Source organism: Anabrus simplex, chromosome 6 (assembly GCF_040414725.1).
Source record: "Anabrus simplex isolate iqAnaSimp1 chromosome 6, ASM4041472v1, whole genome shotgun sequence".
Taxonomy (NCBI): domain Eukaryota; kingdom Metazoa; phylum Arthropoda; class Insecta; order Orthoptera; family Tettigoniidae; genus Anabrus; species Anabrus simplex.
In genome coordinates this window covers 259,771,712-259,799,544 of record NC_090270.1, presented here as the reverse complement: position 1 = coordinate 259,799,544, position 27,833 = coordinate 259,771,712, and the positions used below count along the sequence as shown (strand labels likewise).

At 38.9% G+C, this 27,833-nt stretch overlaps 1 protein-coding gene across 5 annotated transcripts in view; it reads right to left on the bottom strand.

Annotated features, from left to right (window-relative positions):
- The window catches only part of LOC136876417 (eukaryotic translation initiation factor 4 gamma 1), a 700,368-nt gene that overhangs the window by 60,269 nt on the left and 612,266 nt on the right, over positions 1 to 27,833 (bottom strand). For all 5 annotated transcript variants that reach the window (XM_067150372.2, XM_067150376.2, XM_067150374.2 and 2 more), the window contains 5 exons: positions 17,535 to 17,805; positions 17,369 to 17,457; positions 16,767 to 16,945; positions 15,016 to 15,101; positions 1,341 to 1,594 (listed from right to left, as the gene is read on the bottom strand). In XM_067150372.2, coding sequence (XP_067006473.2) covers positions 1,341 to 1,594; positions 15,016 to 15,101; positions 16,767 to 16,945; positions 17,369 to 17,457; positions 17,535 to 17,805 — 879 coding nt within the window. The remainder of the gene's footprint in view (positions 1 to 1,340; positions 1,595 to 15,015; positions 15,102 to 16,766; positions 16,946 to 17,368; positions 17,458 to 17,534; positions 17,806 to 27,833) is intronic.

The window sequence follows — 27,833 nt, the reverse complement described above, 5'->3', positions numbered from 1 at the left end:
ATGCATGAACATTTTTCTTCACTTTGGACCCACAAACATTGGGAGGCGTAAATTATGAAAGAGCATTAATTACGCGAGAAAATACGGTAGTACCGGTAATAAAATGAATGGAAATGTATTGGTCTCAAACTTGGAGATAACGTTTCTTATATTTTTTGGCCATTAAGAGAAAAGAAAATACCAGAAACTGTCACCAACACCCCCCCCCCCCCCGCCCCTTACAACACTCAACTCATTAAAATTATGCACTTAAATACGCAAAACGTATCACATACAAAACAATTCAATATGTCCCATACATTATTAACATACGACTCTGACAGAGGGGGAAAGCATAGAAATGCAAGAAAAAACACGTGGCCTACAACTCCGACAGAACTACGCACAGAAACGATGTTAACAGGACATGAACGGCACAATTAACAAACTCATTCTTTCGACCCGACTAACCGAGTCGCTAGCGCGCTTTAGCCCTCTTCCTTGCAGGACGATTGCCACCCCAAATCACCAGCTGTATAAAGCACACACGCTGCTGTAGTGAGTGGGAAACACGAAGGTGACGGACGAAACACGAAATAAAGCATCAAATAAATACGCTTGAAAATGAGGTTTTGTAAATTACACAAGCACAAAAGAATTTATCCTTTATCCTAGGGGAAGAGTACTGGCCGTACTAGAGGTTATATTGGTCAAAAATAGGAAGTAAAAATAAATCGGAAAACTAGTTAAAAACCGAAAAGTTTCCAGGTAAATCGGAAGGGTTGGCAGGTATGAGCTTGGTATGACTACTAGGAGCTGCAGTAGGATAGAGTTTGGTTACGACTAGATGGCAAGATTCACTGAAAGTATTTTAAAAAATGGACGTTCGTCTGGGGATCAGAAAAAGAAATTCTTTTGACTTACCAATCAAACTACCCGGAGAAAGTGATTAAATAAACTCAACCATTTCAAATTTTTAAAAAACTGATTAATTCTGGTGCAATTAAGTCAGATAAGCATACTAGTCTTGATCTTTAGAGGGGTTTACACTGAAGTCAACATCAATTTTACACGCCTCTTCTCTCTATTTAAGATAACACAAATTTTTGTCAGGAAACATAGCAAACCAAAGCTCTGCATTACAGGTTCTCTAAACTGTCAAAGAATTTTGTTCTTTTCACTCCATGCAAAAAAAAAACACACACACAAACACACACAAATGAAGATACTATTCAATACACGCTCTCACTTAGAAATTCATCTCAAGAACATTAATATTCAACAGAAACATTTAGTATTATCTGAACTGGAATGGTTTCAATTTCAAAGGGACTAATCACATAACACCTGGAAGAGCTAACCGTTTCGTTTGAGTTGTTGAAATATTCGTCAAGCAGTACAACTGTCTTCTTTGCAACTTGATCGGCGGAGAGGGAGACATCTGGCGCCATCGAACTCTCTGGACTCTTACGCAAATCCACTGAGCTAGCTGCACTTGAAAGAGGTAGCGAGGATAGAGAACGCTGAGTATCCTCGCTGCTACCCCGTGTCGAGTTATCTCGAGAAGACGAACGAGATGACTGTTGAACACTGCCTCCCCTCGATGTTCTTGTATCTGAAGCATAAAGAAAGTTCACAATAAGTATAGGAAAGAAGTGTCAAATCATGTCACATATATACGCAGTTAGGAACAAGAAAAGGAACACAAAACAGGATGAACATAATGGCAGGTCAGTGTGACAAGGAGCAAACACAAACGGGCAAAGACATCTCTACACCCTTAAGCACTGCCACCCTCAGATAGAATCTGCGCTAATTAATCCCAGCTCTTCCTGATCCCTCTCTTCTCAGCTCCCAATGAGCTCTGTTTTACTTCCCAACATCAAAAGGATGGTGGGCATAAACACTTACTGAAGGGCCAACTTGACAGACGTAGGAAGTGCAGGATATGAAAAAGACCAGATAAATACAGGAAAAAGGAAGAATCATTAGACACACAAAAATAAGGCATTAAAAAATTTAGGAGCACAGGACAAACAAAAAGAGAAAAGGACATGAACGGATAATACTAATAATAATACGAAGGGATATTGTTGAACACAGAGACGAACAAGGAAAGGAACATAATAGGATGAACATAACGGCAGGTTGGTGCGGAAAGAGGGAACAACAGAGTTTAGAGCAAGACTTCTTTTATACGCCTCACACGTATACTTTTTTTTCAGTGGCCCCAACAAAATCCTATATATATTACAGCGAGTTATTTAATTTATATGTCATTCACCTATACAATTTTTACGCTCATATCTGAAGTCATCAAAGCAAATGCTTTGTTTATACGTTTACAATGGTATCAGTCTTCAAAATCACAACAAATAACCTAAACACAAACTTATGATTTGCCCTGTACTTTCCTTGGAAACCACACCTCTACACGAATGTTTGGTAGCGTTCTGTGTTTCAAATGTGACCAAGTTGTGAATAAGATTGCGAGATTCGTGAGTAGTGAACATGGGTGAAAAAAAAAAAGAGAGAGAACTGGCATTAAAATCGCTAAAAAATTAAAAATTTTGAGTGTAATGAAGGAAAGGGGCAACATGAAATGAATTTAAATTGCTAAGAAATTGAAGAGTGAGAGCTAGTTAGCTGTTACCAGAGGGGCCCACTTAGCCGTGCGCAAAAGGTGTTGCATTTACCTCGCTTAGCGCATGACTTCATGGTGGAACAGCTAGCCACGCGGGACCAGGGTGGATCACGGCAAATCCTTCAGTTAACACATGTATCGGATCTATTTGTTTATGTTTACAATGTGGGTTTGTTTAAAAGAGTGTCAGGGGACTTAGATTTGTTTTTCGTTTCTGCTGTTTGGCTGTGACTTACTCGGTACAAGGTATGAGAATTGTGAAATGAAGCCGTAACGTTTATCTATAGAGACATCAAGAAACGGTCGTGATGGTGACTACGGTTCTATTCTCACAGTGCTCTAGAACTGTGTGACAATAATGCTGGGCTGCGCTGTAGTAAACTGTAAATCCCACAACTGAAACACTAGAGAATAGTTTTCCATCCTTTCCCACACGATATTAAACCACAAAATGTTTGGGGCTCGAAATACTGCACGGCAGTCTCTGCAAATATTAAAAATGCTAGAATATGCTCTCTCCATTTTCAGCAGTCTGGCTACATAAGAGACGGTCTGAATTGTTGGCTTTGCCTCGGAAGTGGGAGCTCAAGCCCGGTGCTGTTCCCTCACTAATGTTGGCCATGCATTAAAACTACTGCTACTTTAGTGAGTAGGAATGATTATATGCCTGTAATTAGTACCTGCATGACCTCGCCTACTGCAGATAGACGGAGCGGTACGACAAAATACTAGTGCAGAAAGGAGCTCTTGAGACTTTAGCGATTACTCTACCTGCCGTTTGCAGAACTGCAACATTTACTTGCAAGAAAAAATGGGATAGCCACTGCCTGCAGTTTCAACGTTAAGAACATGAATAAACTCCTCCTTTCGCTCTTGGCGAGGCATATTGCATTGCGGGAGATCTGAATTGCGCAATAAATAGGCAAGATAGAAAATGCAAAGAAGTAATGGAATATCTAACAAATGAAGGCTTTACAATACACAACAGACAGGAGGACTGGACATACATAGGGCATAACGGAGCTAGCACAATAGACCTAATAAACACAAAGGGCTTTAGATCAAAACACCTTGCCACCACAGTGAAAAAAGAAGCAGCAGTCATCCGTAAACACATTTCAGTACAATTAAATATAGAAAACAGTAGAAGTAACAAATTAGAAGAAAGACGAAATATAACATTTGGCAAGACCCTGGACATGGAAAAAATTAAAGGGAAAATGAAAGAAAAAGATAAGGTTGAAAGAGCAATAAGAGCAGGAAATATTGATGAGGCCGCTACATGGCTGAAATCAACTATAATAAGTGGGGCCACCACACAAGATTCAAATAGGAAAGCGAGGCCATGGTTCGACAGAGAATGTTATGAACAAAGAAAATTGACACTGAAAACACTACATAAAACTAGAGGACAAATGGCAAGCGCAACCACCGAAGAATACCTACGAGAACAAAAGAAATACAAGGACCTAATAAAAAAGAAGAAAAAGCAACACCTGGAAAAAGAACATAAGAAAATGGTACAGGAGGCAGAAGAAGACCCCTACCGAGCTCTGAGGCCAAAAGGACAGAAAATACAGCCCAACATACCTATGGAAACATGGATAGATCATATAAGGATAGTAATTTGCTCAAAAGAAACAAGACCCATGATTAAGACACCTATGACTCTACAAGCTGATGAGATCTTCACCACAGATGAAATTGCTAAAGCGATACAGAAAATGAGGAATAACAGAGTACCAGGAGTAGATGGAATAAGAAGTGAACACTTAAAGCAGGCAGCACAAGAATACTTACCGATATGGACCTCCCTTCTAAATAAATGTTTAGAATTAGGAAGTATACCAGACGAATGGAGAAAGTCAACAATCAAGCTATTATACAAGGGAAAAGGAGACACAGAGAAGCCAAACGCGTATAGAGGAATAGCGTTGGAATCTACATTACGGAAACTCGTAACAGGAATCCTCGCCAAAAGGCTGGCAGAGAAGCTAGAACCCCTACTACCAGAGGAACAGTTTGGTTTTAGAAAGGGAAGGTCCACGGCTCTGGCAGTAGAAAACCTGTTGGAACAAATAAAACAGACGATAGAAAAACCAAGACGAAAACTATATGTGGTTTTTGCTGATTACTCAAAAACCATACCTGCCAACTTTTAGAAACCAAAAATAGGAAGATTTTTTAATTCTTGGATTTCATCACATATATTCCACCACAGTCTAGGTGAAAAAAGGTCAGGATAAAAGGCATACATATCTACAGTTACACTGCGAATTGACCATTAAATTTAAAATCTTAAACCAAGAAAACATAAAAATGGGTTACAAGAAAATGTAGGCCTAATCACTCATTTATGATATTTACATACGAATAATAATATTTATTGTCACCCCAACACACACAACAAAATGCATAATACCGTAATTTCTCGCGTAATTAACGCACTTTTTTGACGAAAAATGCAGGCGAATAGGCCTACTTAGGATGCGTAAATTATTCAGGGAATTCAGATCTTCACACATTATTTACATTTAAAAGATACATCAAATATAATGTAAACACAATTGGTTCAACTCATTTGCGGTTATCATCACTTAGAATAAAATTTCGGTGTGAGATTTTTTCTGAAAAGTCAAATAGGGTACATCAGGTGAGTTAGACACGTAGGTATGAAATACCGACACTAGAAAATATTCTTCTCATTACGAGCTGAAAATATGACCTGAATGACATAGGTACCGGCAAAAGAAGAAAACTATCCAACACAAGAAGGGCCGGGCATCGAAGGAGGGACCCTGCTACATTACCCCAAACCGCTCGTATCCAATCTAGTACGACTGACGTGTCCATCCACCCTTTCTCTTGAACACGAACGTGGATCACTCGCGGAAATTTTGCTTAAGGCATTGTTTTTCATTTTAGAACAATGTAAGGTGCAAGCTTTCTGCCATCAGCTGTTACAGCAAGCATTGAAGTACCGGTACATTGTTTTTTACTCCAGAAAACGCGTGCGGTAACACTATGTTCCTTTCTTATCGATTGTTCGACTTTGTGGCATATGGAAACTGATTGGCGTCTGACCTGCGGTTCCTGTAAGGAAGATCAAATATTCCTTTAGTTTACGCTTCTCAATCAACGCAATGAAAATGGTTGAAATCATTCGTCATTTTTTGGCATAATGTTGTTCGTCGTCGAAGAGAAAATCCATTCCTCTTCATAAAATTAATGAAGTCTCGGCTAACCTTCAAATCCCAGACATTGATTCCATGTGCCGCGGCTATTTTCCATTCTTTAAAATAAGCATTCCGTGAGAAACGGCTTATCCAACATTGCGTAACAAAATCATATATTTAAGCAGATAATCCTCTACTTGCGGAAATTTGCCGCTTTTTGGTCCGCGAAATGCTTTGCAAGACTTGTTGACCGCTTGAAGTGCACTTCTGTTACCGCTGTAGCGCACGTTTCATTTGGACACTGAATACTTGCTGCCCGCTGCTCTATTCCCGTATGTTTCGGCGTAACTGATCACCGCGATACTGTATGATGCAGTATTACTCCAATACTGTAGACTGACAAAACAATTTTGTGATCACAGAACGTCCCGTACCCGAAACACTCTTAAAACTAGTGCAGTGGGATTTCCTGACGGCTAATAACAGCACGTGGCCCTGTGTTTGGAATGCCCGCTCACGATAGGAAGCCTGCTACTTGAGTCGTTGACATCTTTATTTCGAAACGCATCTGGAGCTGTGATATTAGAAGTTGTGGGTGCGTCAAATACGTGAACATTTCTTTTTCTCCACTTTGGACCCAAAAATATAGGGATTTGCAATTATGCAAGGGCGTTAATTACGCGAGAAAATACGGTAGTTTTCCTTATCAGACAGTAAAATGAACGGCAATTTAAAGGTAAATCTGAACACTTGGAGATAACGTTTGTTATATTTTTGGCCATCACGAGAAAAGAAAATGCCAGATACTGTCATCAACACGACCCCCCATAAAAACATTCAACTCATTAAAATTATGCACTTAAATACGCAAAACTACCACATAAAAAACAATTCAATATGCCACATACATTATTATATACGACTCTGACAAGAGGGGGGAAGGAATAGAAATGCAAGAAAAAACACATCCCCTATAACTCCGACGAAACTGCGCAAAGAAACGATGTTAACAGCGCACAAACAACACAATAACAAACACATTCTTTCGCCCCGATTAACTTAGTCGTTAGCGCGCCGCCCCGAATCCCCAACTGTATCAAGCGCACACGCTGCTGTGGTGAGCGGGAAACACGATGCACGAAGGCGACGGACGAAATACTCACGAAATAAAGTCTCAAATAAATACGCTTGAAAATGAGGTTTCATAAATTACACAAGCACGAAAGAATTAATTCTTTATCCTAGGGGAAGAGTGTTGGGTGTACTACAGGTTATATTAGTAAAAGAACGGAAGAAGTAAAAATAAATCGGAAAATCAGAAGACGAGTTAAAAACCGGAAAGTTTCCGGGTAAATCGCAAGGGTTGGCAGGTATGAAAAGTCTTCGATACGGTCAACAGAAAGGTATTAATAGATAAACTGGAGGAACTAACTGGAAGAACAAGCACAACGACCCTGATATCGAATATACTGGCAGAAAACTACATACAGATAGATGATGGAATAGGCATATCTGACTGGCTGTCACAGACGAACGGTGTCCTCCAAGGCGATCCACTCAGCCCTATCCTGTTTAATGTTCTCACGAACGATGTCACCAAAGTAATGGCAGGAACAAGTACATACGTATACGCTGTTGACATGGCCATCGCAGTGACAGATATAGATAAACTGCAAGTATCGCTAAACACACTATGTGAATGGGCAGAGAGAAACGACATTCAGATAAACGAAGAGAAGACAGAATTGGTAGCATTTAGGAAAGGAGGAAGACTCACTGAAGCAGAGAACATCAAATGCAATGGCAAACTACTCAAGAGGGCTAACAATTTTAAATATCTAGGTATCACAATTCAAACGGGAAAGAGTTTCAGTTTACATATAAGATCTAGAGCAGTGGCAGCCACTAGGGCTATGAATGAAATCAGAAACATCACACAACTATCGATCAGCACAGCTATGGACTTGTTTAGGTTAAAGATACTACCTGTTCTGACTTATGGCCTAGAATTAGTGGCAGAATATCTCATGTACAAACAGCTGGAAGAATTGGAGCGAGTAAAGGCTAGATACCTGAAGAGAATTTTAGGAGTCACGCAGAATGCAAGATCGAGGCTAGTGTATGAGCTTACCAGGGAGACCTTCTTAATAGAGGATCTGAGATGCGAGCTCATACTTCAAGCTACTACCAGCTTCAAACAGCTTATACAAGATCTGCATGAGAAGAAAAACATTATACCAGAGGACTTCTATGCAACATCTGCTATGCAAGACAGGACCTGGATGGAAACTAATCGTGATATGAGACACGTGACGACGAGATTGGCGATCCATGGTTTCCACCACAAGGTGTGCTGCAACAAATTATTTCACGAACCAAATGACGAATGTGTGTGTGAGTTGTGCTTGGAATTCTGTGATAGATACCATATTGTAAAATGCAGGAATAGACAGAAATCCATCGTAGCTTATAGCAAAGAAAAGTAATGTGTATGTAATGTAAATGTAATGTAATGGTATTCTGCACGACATGTGCGCATTTTTCAATAATAATATTGCAAGACATTGTACTTCCGATGAAAATGCAAGCTGAAAGACTGAGCGACAAAGAATGAATCTGCGTTGCGACATCAATAGCAGAATTTATGACCAAGAAGAAGACAATAGTAGGACCACAAGCAATGTTCTTGTTATAGTACGAGGGTTGTTTCATCTTGGAAACAACATGTCTACTTTGATTTTGACATACGAATGACAGCTACGCTTCTGAAAAGAATAATAATTGTGCCTGGAGTGCATGTTGTGCAATGTTGTAGCTGCTGTGGCAGACATGGGAGCCAAGAATGCATCTGTGTCGAAAGAACTTAAAGTAACGTACCTAAACACTTGTATTCAAAATCCTAACAACGCCAGCAGAAGTGTGTAGGTGTTTGCCGACGTACCTTGTTTATTTAAGTTTATGAGAAATCACTTCTTGAACAAAGGTATTATACATAATGCAAAAAACCAGCAACGAAAAATGTGATTGAAAAAGTATTGGTTCTGGATAGCTGTGAAATTAAAACGTGTCCTAAGCTTTCTCAGCACCATATAAATGTGATAGGCAGGGAATGACAGCATGTACGATTAGCAGCCGAGTCATTTTCTGACACGACAGCACAGGCCGTTCGGTACTCAATGCCACACGAACATGTTAGTGCGCTCATAAACAGTTTGCCGATGAGATACCGGATATTTTTAATTCTAGAATACCTTAGGGTGACAGCCACTCACACGTGGGTTTGGCATTAATTGCGATACACAGGAGAAATGCCCCACAGAATTTTATTAGTGTTGTGAGAACATGAGTACTGGTTCAGCGAAACATGTTTCCCTTTCAAAAAAGATCTTCGGAAAGAACCCATTTCCAGCTTTGCCTTTTCGGTGTTAAATACATTCTCACAGCACAATTGAATCAAGATTGCCTGGAAAATTTATTTTCATGCTTAAGAGGTGTTGGACATTTTTACAACCATCCACCAGCACCTGATGATGTTTGGCAACATCCTCCCAGACATGAATGAAGCTCTGGCGACAACTGAGGGTGACAAGCATATTAGTGACATTGAACTGCCAGCTGTTGATACAGGAAGATACAGACTGTAGTGCCATCGCATATCACTGCCAAAAATCTGGCACGTCCTTGGGCACGCTGTGGTTCAAAACCCGGTCACTCCATGTGATATTTGCGCTGGACAAAGTGGAGGCGAGACAGGTTTTTCTCTGGGCACTACGGTTTTCCCCGTCATCTTTCATTCCAGCAACACTCTCAATATCATTTCGTTTCATCTGTCAGTCCTTAATCATTGCCCCAGAAGAGTGCGACAGGCCTTGGCAGCCGGCACAATTCCTATACTCGCCGCTTCATTCATACCATCCCCGATCGAGTCATTGACTGGAAAACAGGATGTAGGTTTGACTGACTTCTGGAGTGCAAATATCCAGTGCAGATTATAAAGAATGACTTTGTTGGGGGTTTTTTTTTTGTGTCATTTGCTTTACGTCGCACTGACACATGTCTTGGGATGGGAAAGGCCTAGGAAGTGGAAGGAAGCAGCCGTGGCCTTAATTAAGGTACAGCCCCAGCATTTGCCTGGTGTGAAAATGGGAAACCACGGAAAACCATCTTCAGGGCTGTCGACAGTGGGGCTCGAACCCACTATATCCCGATTACTGGATACTGTAATTAATCTCATAATGGAACCGTATGAGGATAATATATTAAAATTATAAAATTCTCTTATTAAACCACCTACTCAATACAATATAATACACTCATTGAATTATAAAATAATCATGAGGTATCTTAAAAAATGGCTTAAATAATGGAACATGTTCCGCTCGGCATTGCGAACATCATCTGCCGTTAGTACAAAGACTAAGGTCAGGGCCCTGAACTTAAGTGATTAAAATTGTAAAAAGAATAACAATGTCGTAATAAAAAGTAATATGATAACATTAGACTTAATTAGTAACAGTATGTACAGATCAACAGCAAGAATTTATGGTAAAATACATTGAACGATGGCAATCTGTGGAGTTAAAAACAATCATGAGGCTGTTAAAGTAAAAAACAAACAAAGTTATTGTAGACAATTAAGATATACGTCAATGTGTGAAGCGTGGATTAATTATTGACGTTGGAGTTCTTACAATTGTGTGAAAACAAAAGTTGAATTAGAGTTAATTTAACAGTACGAGTCAAATAGAACCAGTCAAAAGGCGCATGACGACGTAACCAAGGATGATATGACGTGATCACCGGTAATTGCAAATTCTGTAGGAGAGAGAATCACAATGCCAGAAGGAAATACAAGTTGAACTAGTCCACATTCACGCGCTAGCATAAAATTAAAAACATATACAATGTAAAACATCAATGATGAACTCATTAAGGAGTGATCTTGAATAAGGGAGAGTTCAGGCAATCCGTAGATAAATGAAGCAGATTATGGCACAATTGGAGTTTGAAATCTGGAATAAAAGAAAAGGGAGGAAATGAAATTATGTTATAATGGAAAATGAAGAAGGAGAAAAGAAAAAATTGAAAGAGGAGGCTTACCCTTGGGACTAGTGTGAGGTGTCCGCTAGTGTTAGCTGCGTGAAGTAAACTGGCGAGTAGCTTTATTACTGCTTCTAATGTTATATGTATGTATATGTAGAGGCAGGGAGTGAGTCAGGTGAAGCGGAGGGGCGACCGATTCTTTGGCCGGGTCGGATGTTCGTGGACGGGGTGTTGCATGAAGGGGCGGTAGAGCAGTAGCTGTTGTTAGAGAGGAAATTTTATTCGCGGTTGTGTGATTAAAAATTCTCATAAAATTATTATTATATTGAAAAGAGAAAGTAGTTCTGGAATTTTTTCGATTATTGGACTTTTTAATTTCTGAAGTATCATTTAAATTTTGATTTCTATTAAAATATTGGTCTAAGAATATATAAATGTTCTCAAACTCAGTCATAAGTTTTTCAAGATTTGAAGGTCTTTTTCAAATATCGTAAAACTGGCCAGTTTCTTCCAAATGGGTGCTCATGGCGGGTAATGTTTCGAAGCGTTGTAGTGTTCAAGGTATCTGATCAAAAAGCTACGTCCGGTCTGTCCGATATAAGAAAATCCACAATGGGTGCATTTTAGCCTATAGATACCAGAGTTCGAGAATTTATTGGGGTTAATGTTAAGTATATTTGAATTGAAAAATATATTACGGTTCGTATATCGGGTTCTATAAGCGATATTAATATCGTATTTCTTTAGAGGGTTAGTAACTTGAAATAGGCCTGGGTTCGTGTAGGTAAAGAGCATATTTTGTATTTTTAGGCTTGTCCGGAATCAGTTTCGGTGCGGTTTTTAATTTTATCTTGTTGATGATTTTATTAATCGTTAGGGGATTATAGCCATTAATTCTGGCCAAATTCTTGATAAAGTTTAGTTCTCTTTTGCGATTTTCAGTTGTAAGCTGGATTTTTAATGCTCTATAGACAAGACTAAAAAATGCAGCCTGTTTATGAGATTGCGGATGTAAGGTATCGTTTCTTATAGTGATGGGGGCACAAGAAGGCTTTCTAAATATTTGAAAAATGAATGAATATTGAAGTTTCACGACCGCTTTGTAATCAAAACCGACTTTCAACCTATTAGGTCGTGTTACGTACATTTAGTACGTATTGAAGAGCTGTTAAGTACAGAACAAAAATGGCCAACCAGACACCAGTGGGATACGAACCCACAACCTCCCGATCTCGCGTCGGTTGCTCTACCAATTGAGCTATGGTGGCCTAGGCCATCCTTGTTCTGTTGGAAAGGATCTCTCTTGAAACGTTTAAATCCAAAAAGTTTAGAGAACCGTTGATCTAGTCTTCCTTAGTGAATTTGACATAATTGTCAAGCTTATTAAGGGATGTTAGCACGCTGTGACTATCATTTTTCTGTGTATCTATAATGGCAAAAGTGTCATCCACATACCTTAACCATAATTGAAGACCGTTGATATTATTGATTATTTTGTTATTTTCCAAATCATCCATAAAGATATCAGCCAGAATGCCCGAGATCGGGTTACACATTGCTAGGCCCTTTTGATGATATATTCTATTATTGAAGGTGAAATAAAGTTATTAAGTACAAATTCTAACAAACTGATGAAATTATCTATTTCGCATTTGCTAAGGTTATTGTGGTTTAAAAGGTTTGTTTTAATAATCTTGACCGTTTTGCTTACCGGAATATTGGAATACATATTAGTACTAATGGCTGATGATGTTTGCAATGCCGAACGAAACATGTTCCGTTATTTAAGCCATTTTTTAACCCTTTCACTCCCACTGGGACATATATGTCCCGCAAGGGTATCAACCAATACTATTGGGATTTAATTCAATTATAATAGCACAGGACTGTGTCCTAATGGTTATATATAGATTTGTTAGCTTTAGCATTGCCATGAATTTCCAACAGATGGCACGTGTTCCAAGTTTTATTCATAGAACGGGAGATTATCGATACGGGTCACTGTTTTCGCGCCAATTCTCAGAGGTTACATTATTGTGTTCATTGTGTAACATACGCAGGTGCTTATAGCGATAACAAATACCACTTTCTTGCATCTTACATATTATATCAGGTTAGTGCAATGTAATATCTAATTTCTTTACAATGGGACACATATAACCCATTGGTAGTTTTCGTTGGGACATATAGTCCCAGTGGTATTTTATAACCTGGTTTACGAAATAGATTGTGTTTATTGTAGCTAAGATGACTTCAAAAAGACGGCATTGGGAGGATGTCTTTTCGAATGAGAACCAACTTGCAAAGTTTTTAGGGACAAATGAAGAAGATTCAGCGTCAGATTTGGACTTCGGCTCTGATGATGTTGCGGATGTAAATTATGTGCCTAGTGACAATGATTCGGTAGGTCTGGATGATGATACTGCCTCAGAAGCAGACAAAAACGACAATTGCAGGGAAAGTTAGACAGGAGCCAATGTCAGTATTTGGCTAATGCTTCTGGAACGCTTGCTGCAAGATGGCAGGATTCTAAAGAATTGGTGGTACTAAGCAACTGCCATGTGGCAAACGAAGTCGAAGTGCTAAAAAAAGAAAAAGATGGAAGTAGAGAAGTAGTTCCCTGCCTAGAATCAACATCATTCTACAATGAAATTATGGGATGTGTAGACCTCTCTCAGAATGTTGGAACATACGATTTTGATAAATCTCAAAAGTGGTGAAGAAAGGTATTCTTCAAGGTTCTCATGACGGCCGTTGTCAATTCCTGGATTTCGTATCATGAAACCAAGCATAAAAGGATTCCGTTGCTGGAGAACATTATTCCCCTTGCAGAACAAATGATGGCTGTTGGCAACGCAAAAGCAACAGTAAAAAGGAAGAGGATAACTGGGCGACCTACCTTGGCATCAAAATTGACGTATGTTGGAGGTCAGTTGCCGGTGGAAGGCAATACCAGAAGGCGATGTGTGAGGTGCTCGAAGCTGAAGAAAGGAACAAGAACCCAAACTCTCTGTACAATGTGTAAGCTCCCTCTGTGCAGGCCTACTTAGCATCTTATCACACTTGATCTGTTGCACCTAATCTAACCTACAGGTGAAGTGTTCTAAAACTAATAATTTGATCTTATATATCATCGTTTTTAAGTTTGGCTATTTAGTATTCTGTGTACCAGATCTTTTATTTCATATTCTTATAAATAATGGTATTATAAACAAGAGTTGGCATCTTTCAAAATATACCAGTGGGACATATATGTCCCACCCCTCTCAGAGGCACAACGTATCAGATATTAATTAGATGTTGAAATTGTATACTAATTAGAAGTTCGTTGACCAGTAAATGCAAAGAAATAACCTAATTTATGAAAAAATAAAATTGGTAGTGAAAGGGTTAAGACACCTCATGATTATTTTATAATTCAATGAGTATTATATTGTATTGAGTAGGTGGTTTAATAAAAGAATTTTATAATTTTAATACTGGATACTGGCCGCACTTAAGCGACTGCAGCAATCGAGCTCGGTAGGAAGACATTGTTACGGTGTATTATATACGGTTTGCAATATAAGGTTCGAAATTCCAGTAACTATATCAAATTCCAGTACTTCCAGGATCAGCAGACAACCTGATTCATCAAGCTTCTTTCTTGTCGTGCACTTCCTACATCAATATCTGCCAATATTGCCCCTAAATGAGCAGCAAGCTGATGAAGTGGAAACTAGCCCGTCAGGGTCCGGAAAACGATGCATGCAGAATAACTGCCATTGATGAGAAGAGAGCTAAGCTATTTGAAAACTGCAGTTTACAGAAGATTTGCAAGTTGCCCTTGCTTTATGTTTACCTTGTACTTCTCCCTTTCCTTACACTGACACACTATTGTTTTTCCGTCAGGCATTCTCTTTGATGTTAGCCTTTCCTCCATGTTGAAACAAAATTCTATTAAACCTTTCCGAATCGTTTCAAACCCTCAGCAATACTAAAAAATCTTTGACAAGATTTGAAGATTTTTTTTTTTTTTTTTTTTTTTTTTTTTTTTTTGTAACAGTGGAGAAGTACCTTCATCAACCCCGCTTGAAAGGAACTGGACAAGGAGAAATGAAAATGATACATAATTTTTGTACACTGTGAAGTGGGCAGTTATTGTACCTAAAATAATAATTAAATTTTCCTTACCATCACCTTGAAGTTTGAATGGCGACAACATTCTCTCCTTTTCAGTCGATGGAGATGGTGTTGACTTTTGAGTGCCTGGACGAGAGCTGTAAGCATAAAACCACAGTACAAGCAAATTGAAATAACAGTATGCTGGATGTTAACTAAACAATGAAGCCCTAGCCTCTGAAGTAAGTTCACACAACACAGACACTTGCCAGCTTACAGTGTGGAAAGGGAACAAAAGGTATGCAATGCGTAGAAAACTGGTCTGTGGTAAGTGCACTAGAAAGGTGACCAAGAAAGAAAGAGAGAGAGAGAGAGAGTGTGCGCGCGCGCGCGCGCGCACGCAGCTACAAATAAGTTGAAAACCAGAAAGTGACATTCATGCAGATATGTATAGCTATTTCCAATATTTCAACTCTTAACTTTCTTTTCAAACTTCAGGTTCCGCATTGTTTCGAGAACCTTTTGGCCTTTATATACATTCTCTTGCCTGCAACATGATCCACTCCTTTCAGTACATCATAATTGACATCATCTTGACATTACAAACCACTATCAAACTTACTTATGTTACATTATTATCAATATTCTGTGGAAGGACTGCGTACTATGTCTGTTTTTGAATGTCTATGTTTTATTTTCACCTAGTGTTTAGCAGCGCTACGCTTCAAACTTTTAACCATTCCGAAGTGATCAAGTTTTTAAACATTTGTTAACATCTTCACTGCCATTTTATACTTTGACCTACAAGTACATAACTTTTAAAGTTAAAAACTTCATGATTGTTCCGTATTGAATAGAGAAATAAGAAGATGTGCAATATTATAGGGAAGGATCCACCTTTCAATACTCCGTAGTAAGTTGAACTAAAAAGTAGTTACAACCTGTTTATTGGGACCGGTTTCAACACATTTCAAGTGTCATCATCAGCCAATTAGCGAAGATCTTAAAACAATTAATATATTGGACACAGGCAAAAAATTTACATTGTATCATATCGTAGCAATTCAAAAAAATTGCTACTAATATGAAGTTGATAAACAAAATACAGCAGTCAAGACAACATTCATAATTCATAAATACGCGCGGTAACAGGACTGATCTCTCCGCCTTAGTACGAGAATACACGGCATAGCTCGAACAGAGAGATCCATCTTTGTACGGGAATGGATTATATATATCGGGGGGGGGGGGGGGGGGGGGGGGGGGTTGTTCGCCCATACCATACAATTCAAAAAAATTGCTACATAGACTATTTTACTGCCAAGTTATTATACACATCTTCCCAATTATCGAGGTCTAAGTCACTCAGCTTCATTGCTAGATTGTGATGGGGAAAGGTTATGTAAATGGTTCACAATTTCGGTATCCGTCAGCAGACAGCCAACAGCTGTCCCATTGTAGCACAACAGGACATTCTATTCGGTAATAAAGAATACTGTTAGAGCAGGTTAGAATGATATCTCGCTCTAAATGAATGCCATGTTAGCTACTGCAGTAGCGGTGAAAATGACCGTCTGGTAAAAGTAGGTATATGACCTTTAACACTAACTAGAAATGAGTCATGGGTATTTGAAGCTATATGCCGAAAAGTACATCTTAAAATAATTAAAAGCGACCAAAGGATTCCTATATCTTAAAAGCATAACAGGAGTGATAGAGAAAACAGAACTGAAAATGGCCATTTTGACTGCTGTCAGAAACCCTAGTGTTAAGGGGGCAAGGTATCACACTGTAAATCTAATTAGAAAGGAGGACACACTAACCTTGGACCGAGAAGCTGTGGATACCTTTTGTCAGAGTCACTAGGTATATTCTCTAACGCTGAGAAATAATTTGACATTCCTGGTAATGTTGGCTTTTTGCTGGAATCCGCAACCTTCAGGTTACTAGTCCAATTGGTGTAGGTGCTCCTATTCCCAAGACTAATAGAATCCATTTCAGGCTGAAAAGTAAAATGCCCTATTAACATTAAGTGTAAATGAATAAAATTAAATGTAGACAATTCATACAGAAAGTAGTACACCCTACAACAAACAACTACCAAACATCCTGGATAAACAGGGGTAGAGAAATTGAAAATCCAGTCAGTATGTAATGAAACTAGATTAAATTTTGGTATTTATTGACATGCCTCTCATTTTAGCTAGACTTGCAGAAACTCTTAACACCCACTTCTTGAGAATGTGTAATTGAGTCTGCACACCACTCTGCAGCAGAACACTATGTTCAGAGAGCCACCATTTTGAATCTAGTTATGAATAGTAAATAGTAAATAATCCCTTAAAATCCCTTAGCAAGAGATAACGCACTATATATTTTAACATCATATGCTCCCAAAAAATGAAACACTGAAAAATAATCTTACCACTTTCTGCTTTAACCTTGCTGTATCAAGTGCATACCCCATCTTTGAACGAGATCCAGCAGTAGACCATCCATCTTCATTAACATTTCCTGAAAAATTAAGGTCTATCTATACTGTCCTAAAACATATTCCAAAAGTGAGAATACTAAAAGTATCTGCCACTTACGATTTTTCCGTCTGTCACCACCACCACTTCTATCCTCTTGTCTCCTTGGTGTAGGAGGAGCAGTGCTAAGAGCTATCTGCTGATCCAACGTTTCCTTTTCAGCTTCCCTCTGTATCTGATCGATAGTTTTCGGATTTGATTCATCTCTCCTGGGAACCCACTTGGACTGGCGCAATTCAATAACATCTTGTATCATAAACCGAACACGACTAGATATTTCTCCACGCTTCTGCGAAATTTCCTTCATTTGTTTAAAGTATGCGGATAGATCCTGCAGAAGAAAAAGAACCACCTGATTAATGGAAGGGACATTGGAAATTAAGTTTTTAACAGCAATATAATATGCCTCCCTCGGTAATTCTACCGGATGAACAAGAAGACCCTGAGAGCAGAATATTGTTGCAGATGCACTTGGTCCATAAGGGAAGATGAGGACAGCAGACTAAGAGGTAGACAAAGCTGTTTCAATGAGATTTGTTGAAATGTAGGCCAGAAACATCCCAATCAATGGCCCTAATTTGTGGGCATCCACAATTCTTCACAGGCCAAATTCATAGCGACCAAAATCCTCGAATTGCACTGATATAAATGTTATGGGGGCAAAAGTTTGAAAGAACAGATAACTGCTCTTTTGTGGATAAAGTTGACAGGGATGGAACAACTTAGATCTCTCATATTGGTAGGTTCGAGAAACCAAGGTGCTTCAAGGGGGTGCAACATCTGCCCTGTGAGTAAAGGCACAACACCAAGACATGGATAACATCTGTGATATGAGATGTGGTTGAGCCAGGAATGTCAGATAAACGCCAAAAAGAGAATTATTCTCATCATCGACAATTGCTACTCTCATAATTGTGTGCCTTGCCGTTTAAAGCACGTGAAAGGTCCATTCTTGTATGCAAATACCATCTCTATTGTGCAGCTGATAGATAAGGGGATAATTCGTGCCATGAAGTGGCATTACCGAGCACGAATGGTCAAGCATATGCTGCGTATTACTGCTTCTGGGAGACATTATTGTTAATATATTGGGATAACTGCAGTTTTGCAATGCTGTATGTATATCAGAGAAAGAACAAATAATTGCCCACTGCTTTAGAAATGCTACAGTAAAATGTAACAAAAACTTTTCAGTTTGTCAAACACACTGCACTTGCAATATAAATTATAACACTATAAACATACCTGTAAAAACACACACTATTAAACAAAGAATGACATGTTTCGTTCTACAACATCATCCCCATATTCTATCAAATCACTAAAACAAGCTTATATATATGTGCAGTATTGTTTCGTTGCGCAAACTTGTCGTTGATAGTGAAGCACCCTGCTCGCGGAGAGGGGAGGGGAAGCGTGGGGGCAGCCGTTTGGATCTCTCCTATTGGATGTTAAAATCTAGTATACGGTACTGTGGAGAGGGAAGGGGGAAGTAGGGCAGAGCAAGTGGAGCTCTGCGGAACCTTCTTCACGTTATAACATACTTCTATGTAATATGGATGAATGGAAGTTAAATGCTTTTAGGTGAATAAAGTAAGGAAATGAAATAGAGAGCAAGTTTTAAATATTATGATAAAAGCATTTAATGATTTAGTGTCCATATGTTATGTGAGTAGAGCGAAGAGGGGAGAATTTTTTAAGAGTGTGTGGTCATTGAGGTTAGTTACATTAGCATTTTTGCAATGTAAATTTCCATTGCTTCCTTTATATCCAAATAGTTACTTTTATTTCTGATGTGTAAAATTTTTAGATCTATGTTTATGTCTGTGAGCCGGCCCTGTGGTGTAGGGGTGGTGTGCCTGCCTCTTACGCGGAGGCCCCGGGTTCGATTCCCGGCCACGCCAGGGATCTTTACCTGCATCCGAGGCAGGTTCGGGGTCCACTCAGCCTACGTGATCACAATTGAGGAGCTATCTGACGGTGAGATGGTGCCCCCGGTCTAGAAAGCCAAGAATAACGGCCGAGAGGACCTGTCGTGCTGACCACGCGTTACCTCGTAATCTGCAGGCTTTCAGGCTAAGCAACACCATAATTGCTTTACATTCAACAACAAAATCTATTGCCAAAAAGAAAGGCTTACCATGTGCTCACCATTATCAGATATAATAGCAAACATATTTCTGAATAACATCGGAAACATCATCTTAATGGGCCAAGCATTCAAAAGGAATCTTACACTGGAGCAGTTATGTGGATGACTTTATATGCACATTGATAATGACATCAGTAATGCACTCCAGTTGTTAAACACACAATTTGTTACACAAGTCCATCAGTTTCACAATGGAACCAGAAACTAACAAGAAAAACTATTTGTAGAAATCACAATTACAGAAATAATGACAACCTATCTTACAAAGTATACAAAAAGCCCATTCAAACGCCGCACACTTTTGACTAGTTGAACAACCCATACACACAAAATAGCAGGACTGAATACAATGATACACAGAGTTATTTCCATACCAATGAGCACAACGGATTACAATGAGAGATACAAATCATTAAACAAATCGCGAAAGAAAACCATCTTCAGGGCTCAGTCTATAAACTATTAAATAAACATAAGAATAATCGCCGGGAAACCATCACACAACATAGCAAAATACGTAGTTCTCAACTATGTTAACAAATTAAGAACACACAGAAAGTAGCTCCTATTTTCAAGAAACAAAGTTTAAAAGTAGCCTTTGGAATGAACAGAACACTACAGATATATCAGCCAGTGCAACCTGAACAAAAAAGACCATTTCTTGAAATCAGGAGTATATGAACTCAAGTGCCAAGAACCTAACTGCAATGCCACATACATAGGTCAAACGGAACTTCGATTTCCACACAAGATACAAGGAACGCAAAAACCCGATCAGATAAAATAGTAAAAAACGACGAAGGTAAAGGAGGAGCGGGAGAGAGAGCAAAGGGGACTCGCTCGGTTGGCCTTTGTTAAGCCGTCAGTAAGTCAGGGTCAACAATGTCACTTGGCGAAACTCTCTGCGTTCTGTTTTAACACCGAAACCCAACTGCCCTACTTCCGCCTACGCCGACAAAGAGGGAACTTTGCAAATACAGTAGTTTCTTTTAAATAAGCATGTGCTCATTACAATCACGCAAAAATCGGTTATATTTCACTGACAATACGAATAAAAGCGAAATACATATTATTGGATTACGTATAAATAAGGTTTAATTAACACACTTAAATTACATTTTGCCGAGACCTGAAGGAAATTACGTACAAATATGAATTACGCAGAACAGAGTTATGTATCAAACAGGTTCAGCTGTATTTATACATTGATAACTTATGTACTTATAGACTGCTAATGCTAAGTCCGTTGTCAGCAAACACTATTTCAGGACTGTGGTCATGGAAAGTTTTGGGTAAAGCACCCTGCTTGCGGAGGGGGGGGGGGGGGAAGGGAAGCATGGGCCGGGCCACATGTAGCGTTGTGGTTTTCTTCTATTGGATGTAATAATCTAGTATACTATACTGTGGTTGGGGGGAGTAGGTTGGAGCGAGTTGAGCGCTGTGGAACCTTCTATCAACACTGGAGAAGGAGGGAGGTTTTTTTTTTGCTAGTTGCTTAACGTCGCACCGACACAGATAAGTCTTATGGTGACGATGGGACAGGGAAGGGCTAGGAGTGGGAAGGAAGTGGCCGTGGCCTTAAATAGGTACAGCCCCAGCATTTGCCTGGTGTGAAAATGGAAAACCGTTTTCAAGGCTGCCGACAGTGGAGTTCGAACCTACTCTCTCCCGAATACTGGATACTGGCCGCACTTAAGCGACTGCAGCTATCGAGCTCGGTGAGAAGGTTATTAACCTACTTCATGTTAAAATGTATTTTCATGTAATATGGATGAATGCAAGTTGATGATTTTAGATAGTAAAGTAAGAAATTGAAATATAGAGTAACTATTACATGTTATTATGTTAGAAGGTGATTTAATGATTTAGTGTTGTCCAGATATGTGAGTAGAGCAGTTAACATCTGCGAGCTCTACCCCGTCAACATTCCAAGGCGATGTTGGAGTCGATTAGTAATACCTGTTGACTGCAGCTCTCTAAAGAAAATTTGAAATGAAAGACGACAGGTTTTCGTATATTAACGCGCATATAATGTGGCCAAGAGCAGTTTGTTAACTCGTTAAAAAACGATCTCTCAATATAACATATACTGAAATTAAGTAAGAATGTGATAAACCTCAAGATATGGCAGAGTACGTCACTAATTTCAGAAGATGGTTTATATTTTCTCGCGTTCAGTTAAATTTCAGAAAGTTATTCCCTTGTACATTTTTAGCGAGGAAGTTATCATTTCTCTACAGGTGTTTGAAATATGATCTAACGATACATATACGGTCACGTTAAGTGACGCCGTTTGAAGGAAAAACTGAAATGTGTGCCACAGAAGCCTCTGGAGTGATACCATATTTCTCTGAAACCAAGACAGTTTTTCCCCACAGAATCTCATGTGAAAAATCAAGGGTCGTTATGCATTTGCGGCCTTTTAGTAATAAACAGCACTGGCAACTACCGCAGTAACCACGCTGTTTCTTTTCACCCACGTGCACTCACACGTAACTTGTTAACAATACGACCACCTCTATCACACATAGCTAGCTGCGGCGAGCGGTTGTACAGTGCCTATGTGTAACGTCACTGGATCTCAGGAAATAGTGAAGAGAGGATGACATTCTATTATCCTCTACAAAAACATTTCTCAAATCTGCAGAACGGCACCAAAACATGCGAGCCTTTGAATTCTTAGAAAGGACACTGTTACTCAGCAGCAGAGTTATAACGCGTCTGCTGTACCTAACTCTTAATAAAATTAAGTTTTATAGACAGCACGAATGTTTTCGTGCTGGATCATCAAATTGTAAAGATATGTGGAACAGGTATTGCCGGCAAATTTTCAACGGGTTCTCGTCGAAGTTATGATGCCGAATTTAAGTTAATGGCTATTAAACGCCCTGAAATGTATAATTCTGAAGCCGCAAGAAAATATGGCATAGTCCTAACTAAAGCCAATATTCGGCGTTACCGTGAAAACAAAGATAGCTTAAAAATGCACACTGTAAAAAAAAAAAAAGGATTCAGTGGCCCGCAACAAGGCCACTTTAAAGAAGTCTAAGATGGTATGTGCACAAAAATGCAAGGGCAGAATTGCCATACAGTGAAGCAAAGAACTCGCCCGCTGACTTTCAAAGTCTGCGATTAAGGCCTTTACATCGCTAGCCTCTGAAGTTGGCTGAATCCGGCAAGCGAGACGTGCGTGTAGCGGCAGCCAGTTATATAAGACGCTGAGTGAAACTAACAGTTTTATAGTAAGCAAGAATATTTTCCTGATGGACCGTCGTACTGTAGACACACGTGGAATGTGTATTGCCGGCAAATTGTCAACAAATTTACTTCGATATTATAATGCAACTTTTAAGTTAATGGTTATTAAACCCGCAGAAATAAAGTATAATTGTACAGTCACAAACAAAATACAGCATAATTAAAGCCAACGTTCGGCGTCTACAAATTGTCTAAAAATGCGTACTGTATAAGGAAGACTTTCTGATTTTACAAAGCACTTTTTAAGCCTGATTAAAATTTTTTGAAGGAAAAAGTGGGGGTCGTCTTTGATTCGGAGAAATACGGTAATATATTTTTTTTTCGGAATTAAATTTAACACACACGTTCACATAGTGTTGGATTACGAAAAACAACAAACAAGTAAACCGAAGTTTGGATATTATCCGCGAAAGCGCAAGCTTTAAGCAAACTTGATATCCGTGTCATAAGGATTTAATGTGTATGAGGGGTTTCCCGACATTTACAAAAACCGGATACAATAGCAAGTAAGTTTTTCGCCGTTATTAATTCCCACTGCAACAGACCACTTCTATATACAACAGGACAGTTTAAAAAAAAAAACTAACTTATCTCAGTACACAAGAACCTCGTTTATCCGAATCACGTGGGACCGGAACTGCTCCGGATTATGAAAAACCGTATGATCTGCAAAAACTAAAAAACAATTACAGTACAGAACATGTTATATGATCTATTAACGTAAGTTGCACAGTAACATTCAATCATACAAAAAGATATACGAACACTTGTTACATTTACGACTGTGTTATGCACTAAAATAATGTGTGGTTTTCCCCCCTGTTTAACATTTGTATAGCGTCTGCGCGCAGAACGATCACGAAGACGTTTTACTAACATCAGCACTGCCAGTGTGGTTTCAGTCGGGGATTCAGTTTGTCTGGCTGCATTGCTGCCTCTCCACAAGTCACTGTTTCTTCTGATGGTGCACCGGTTTCATTTTCAAATTCACCATCACACTCGTCATTACCTGCCGAGGAACAAGAGGCAATAATTTCTTCATCTGTCCTTACACCGTAGCTAGAATTTCAGTCAAGTTTCAAGCAGTCATTTACGCCGTTCTCATCTACATGTCCAAACATCCTGGAATGCGTGCCCCAGTAAAAGAAACGCCGTACAAGTAAAAATAAATGTTTACTATTTTTGATCCGGATAGACTAGAGGACCAGATTAATGATGGCCAGATAAACAAAGTTCTTGCGTATAACAAAACTTAATAATTTCCAAGGTCCCCAATTCATTGTTTTAATCCTATTTTAATGTAACCCTGTTTGCAACACTGCACAGTCTCAATTTGATATAAAAGGTAATAATCAGAATATTGTAATCCTGATATGACCTCTCGGAGCTCGAAATATGGTCGGTCCAATCCTCCTCTGTCCATTCCAGGGTTACGAGTGACAGACCACCCAATTAAAGGAGGACATATGTACTAACATGGCAGAGACAGACTAAAAAGAGAAAGTTGTCAAATGCTCAATATGATCAAATGTTTGATATTCAGAAATTTCTGCATCGAAAATTGTGATAATATACTAGGTTTGTGGCAGAAGTCATTGGCAACTACCATATAATCCAGAATACTATGCGCACTCTTTAACCCAAAATATTTTTTCTTAATCTTGGGTGGGAGTAGTATTCACGCCATTCATTCTCGTAAATATTTACTACGTTTACACAGAGAATTGAAATAGATTTGAATACGGTTACCATACTCAATATAAGACATGTAAACTGGCATTCAGGTCTAATTGTGTTTTAGTTGCGTTCTGGATAACAAGATCGATTTTCTTTTCAATACGGTTAGTTGCATGTTAACGCAAAATGTAGGGTAATGAAATACAGTAAATCAAAGAATATGGGAAAATATGCGGTAAATGTGAAATCCGCTGCTGCGGATGCTCGATCGTCATTCATTTCACAAGTGTTGCTGGCAAGCTGGGTGCGCGAATAGCTGATCTCGGGGATATCGTACCGTGTGGGAGTTGAGACTGTTGGTTACTGAAGTCTACATCGCTAACATTCGAGTTCGGTACGTGTCCCGTGAATGTGCTGTCTCGATAGTAAGCGATGAATTCAAAACAGCGCCTGCCGTCATTTCCTGTGCGTGAGAAACTTAAGGCGAAGTTGAAATATACAGAATTGAAGAATCGTGTATTCATGATTGGCAGAAGGAAAAACTTCTAAAACGTAACGGAGATCGCAGAGCGTTCCGCGGGCGGAATGCCGTCTTTCCGTAAACTGAAGAACAACTCCACAAATTTGTGATAGAAAAACGTGAGTTAGGGTATGGTGTTTCTAGTGAAATGTATCAATCGAAAGCACAGGAGATCTCAAAAGAACTCAAAACACAGGATGGCTAGACTGATTTTCAGAGACTTCTCGCTTTCAAATGTGGTGCTATCTCTAGTCAAATGAAGCTCATTTTGATTGTTTTAATCTCCTGAGCTTGCATCACTGATTATCACCAAAAAGCCTAATAAGGGGAGTCTTAAAACAGTTATGGACAAGAATTTATGTTAAGCTTTCGTGATTTTAATCTATGAGCTTCAAAAACAATACCAAATTCGGATTAAAATCTTGAGATTACGTTTCTTTATGCCAGTTATAACCTGTCGTGTAAGGCAGCGTTTTTGGAAGTATTCTTGTAGTAGATTGGTCAAGTCGCTCGCTCTGTAATAGAAGGTACGCAGGATTTCATCGACTTTCTAATTTACATTTAAACAATTATTTTCGTTCCCTGCCGTTATTCTCAACTCTATTTTACACGCTTCATTATACGTATATACACGCACGTCTTTCTTACGGACTTATTGCCTTCGAGCATTCTATCTGCAGGCTTCCGTGAATTGAGGAAGTCTCTCCACGATGCTCTATTTGCAACTAGCTCTGTGAACTCGTTTAGTTCCACATGCACCCATTTATTGATAATTCATTTCATTCTAATTTTTAACTTTATTAAGATGACGTTGGAAGGTACTGTAAATGTAAAGAACTAATCGGGGTAAATATCCATTCAGAGGAAGAGGAATTTGGGAATGGAATAGTTTCCCATTTCTTCGAAATCATTTACAAGACGACTATGTAAACAACAGATAGGGAATCTGCTACCTGGGCGACAGTCCTATATCCTATATGAATCATATCACTTTGTACAAGTAGCACACATATAAAGCATTTTCCTAGTAGATGTAATATTGTGATTCAACATTTCAATGAAATATATTAATAACAAAATAACTATGAAAAGAGGCAAACAGATTAACACAATGCTAATAATGACAAAAGGAAGATTCCTCATAATGAAGACTCGAAGCTACATACCTCATATCATATAGCCAGCGCGTTAGCCATTACGCTACAAGAAAGGGTGTGGCAATTAGGATACATAAAATAATTTATACCTGGTGTCTGAAAAATGAAAAAGTAGAATATTAAAGCCCATTTGAAATGATTTCCAAATAGGTTTTGATTTTATAACCTTTTATAATTTCTTTGCGAAAGTTTGACATATAAAATGTGTTCCCCACACTACCGATGCGAGAAACTGGTGTCACTGTAGCAACTCAAGAGAAGCATTAATGTTCAAAATCCTGCAATACAATATCGATCACGGTTACAGTATCATGCTTTTATCACAATACTAAGCTAATTTAAGTTATATGTCACAAGAAATACAGCTAATAATGTTCAACTCTCAAAACGTGACTGGCAGGTAAAGTCCCCTCGGGCCCTCGAAATGGCCGATAAATTATGCGCCGAGTAACTACAATTTATGCTGCCGATAGCGCTACCTCGGAGTGGTCGAACGGAAACATCCTTTTACGCGGAGGGCAAGTTACGAGCTACTTCACCACTAGGTGGTAGAACCAGCCCACAGTGAAGTTTTTTATACTGAAATAAGTCAACTCGTAATAATAAGTCTACTGTTAAACCTTTTAAAGAATCTACGTTATTTCCACCTAAAAAACCCTTAATACCGTATTTATTAAATCAGAGGAAAATCAGGATAACTATATATAAACTAGCAAGATACCCATGCTTCGCTACAAAATTATACTGAAATTTATAATTGAAAGCTTAACATTTTATATATAAAATGTCAAAATTCGCGACCTGATGGCGAAGTTCCTCCCATTCTTCAATCTTTCTGTCCAGTAATCGATTTCGTACTTCCCGGGCTAGCTCCAGGTATTACGCCCGGTCAATTGGGTCCCTAAATCTTTGCCACCTTTTCCTGTAAGCATTTTTAATATGGACAAATCCTTGAGGAGATCCGGCGTTGTGTCCTCTTGGGTGCCATGGAGGTACTGAAGCCGCGGCCTGACTGCATTCGTAGTCATTACTCAGTCAGAACCTGTTCCAGCGCGTTCCGCACATTTCGATGGACCAGAAAATTATTAGGGTGGGTGATATCTGTTCAATTTAGATTATTATTAGTGATGTTCTGGAGACAGAGAATGAAAGAAACATGATTATAAGGCTACAATTAAATTAAAATGATTGAATGAGCTGAGCTGGATTGTTAATAGCCTTCGTTCAACTGTTTACCATGTCATAAGGAAGGGATGAACCCCTCCTAAACACTCCAAGAATGGGTCGACCGAAAATACACTACACGATAAGCATGTTATCCACCGATATATCAGGGTGGTGGGGGTGATTTCTGTTTTAAGAGGAAATACGAGGTAATCATACTCTCTGAACAAATAAGTGGAAAAGAAATTTAAAATGTAAAACAAAATTATTTATTTAACAAAGGAATTTGGAAACGGAGTACAAAATAAAACAAAAAACAATTATAGAATTAAGCCGAAAGTATTACTCAGGTATCAAAAGGGAAAATACGTTCCCTGAGTAACAGTACACTTGTAATTTATATACCCTAGATAAGTCCACTGTCGCACATA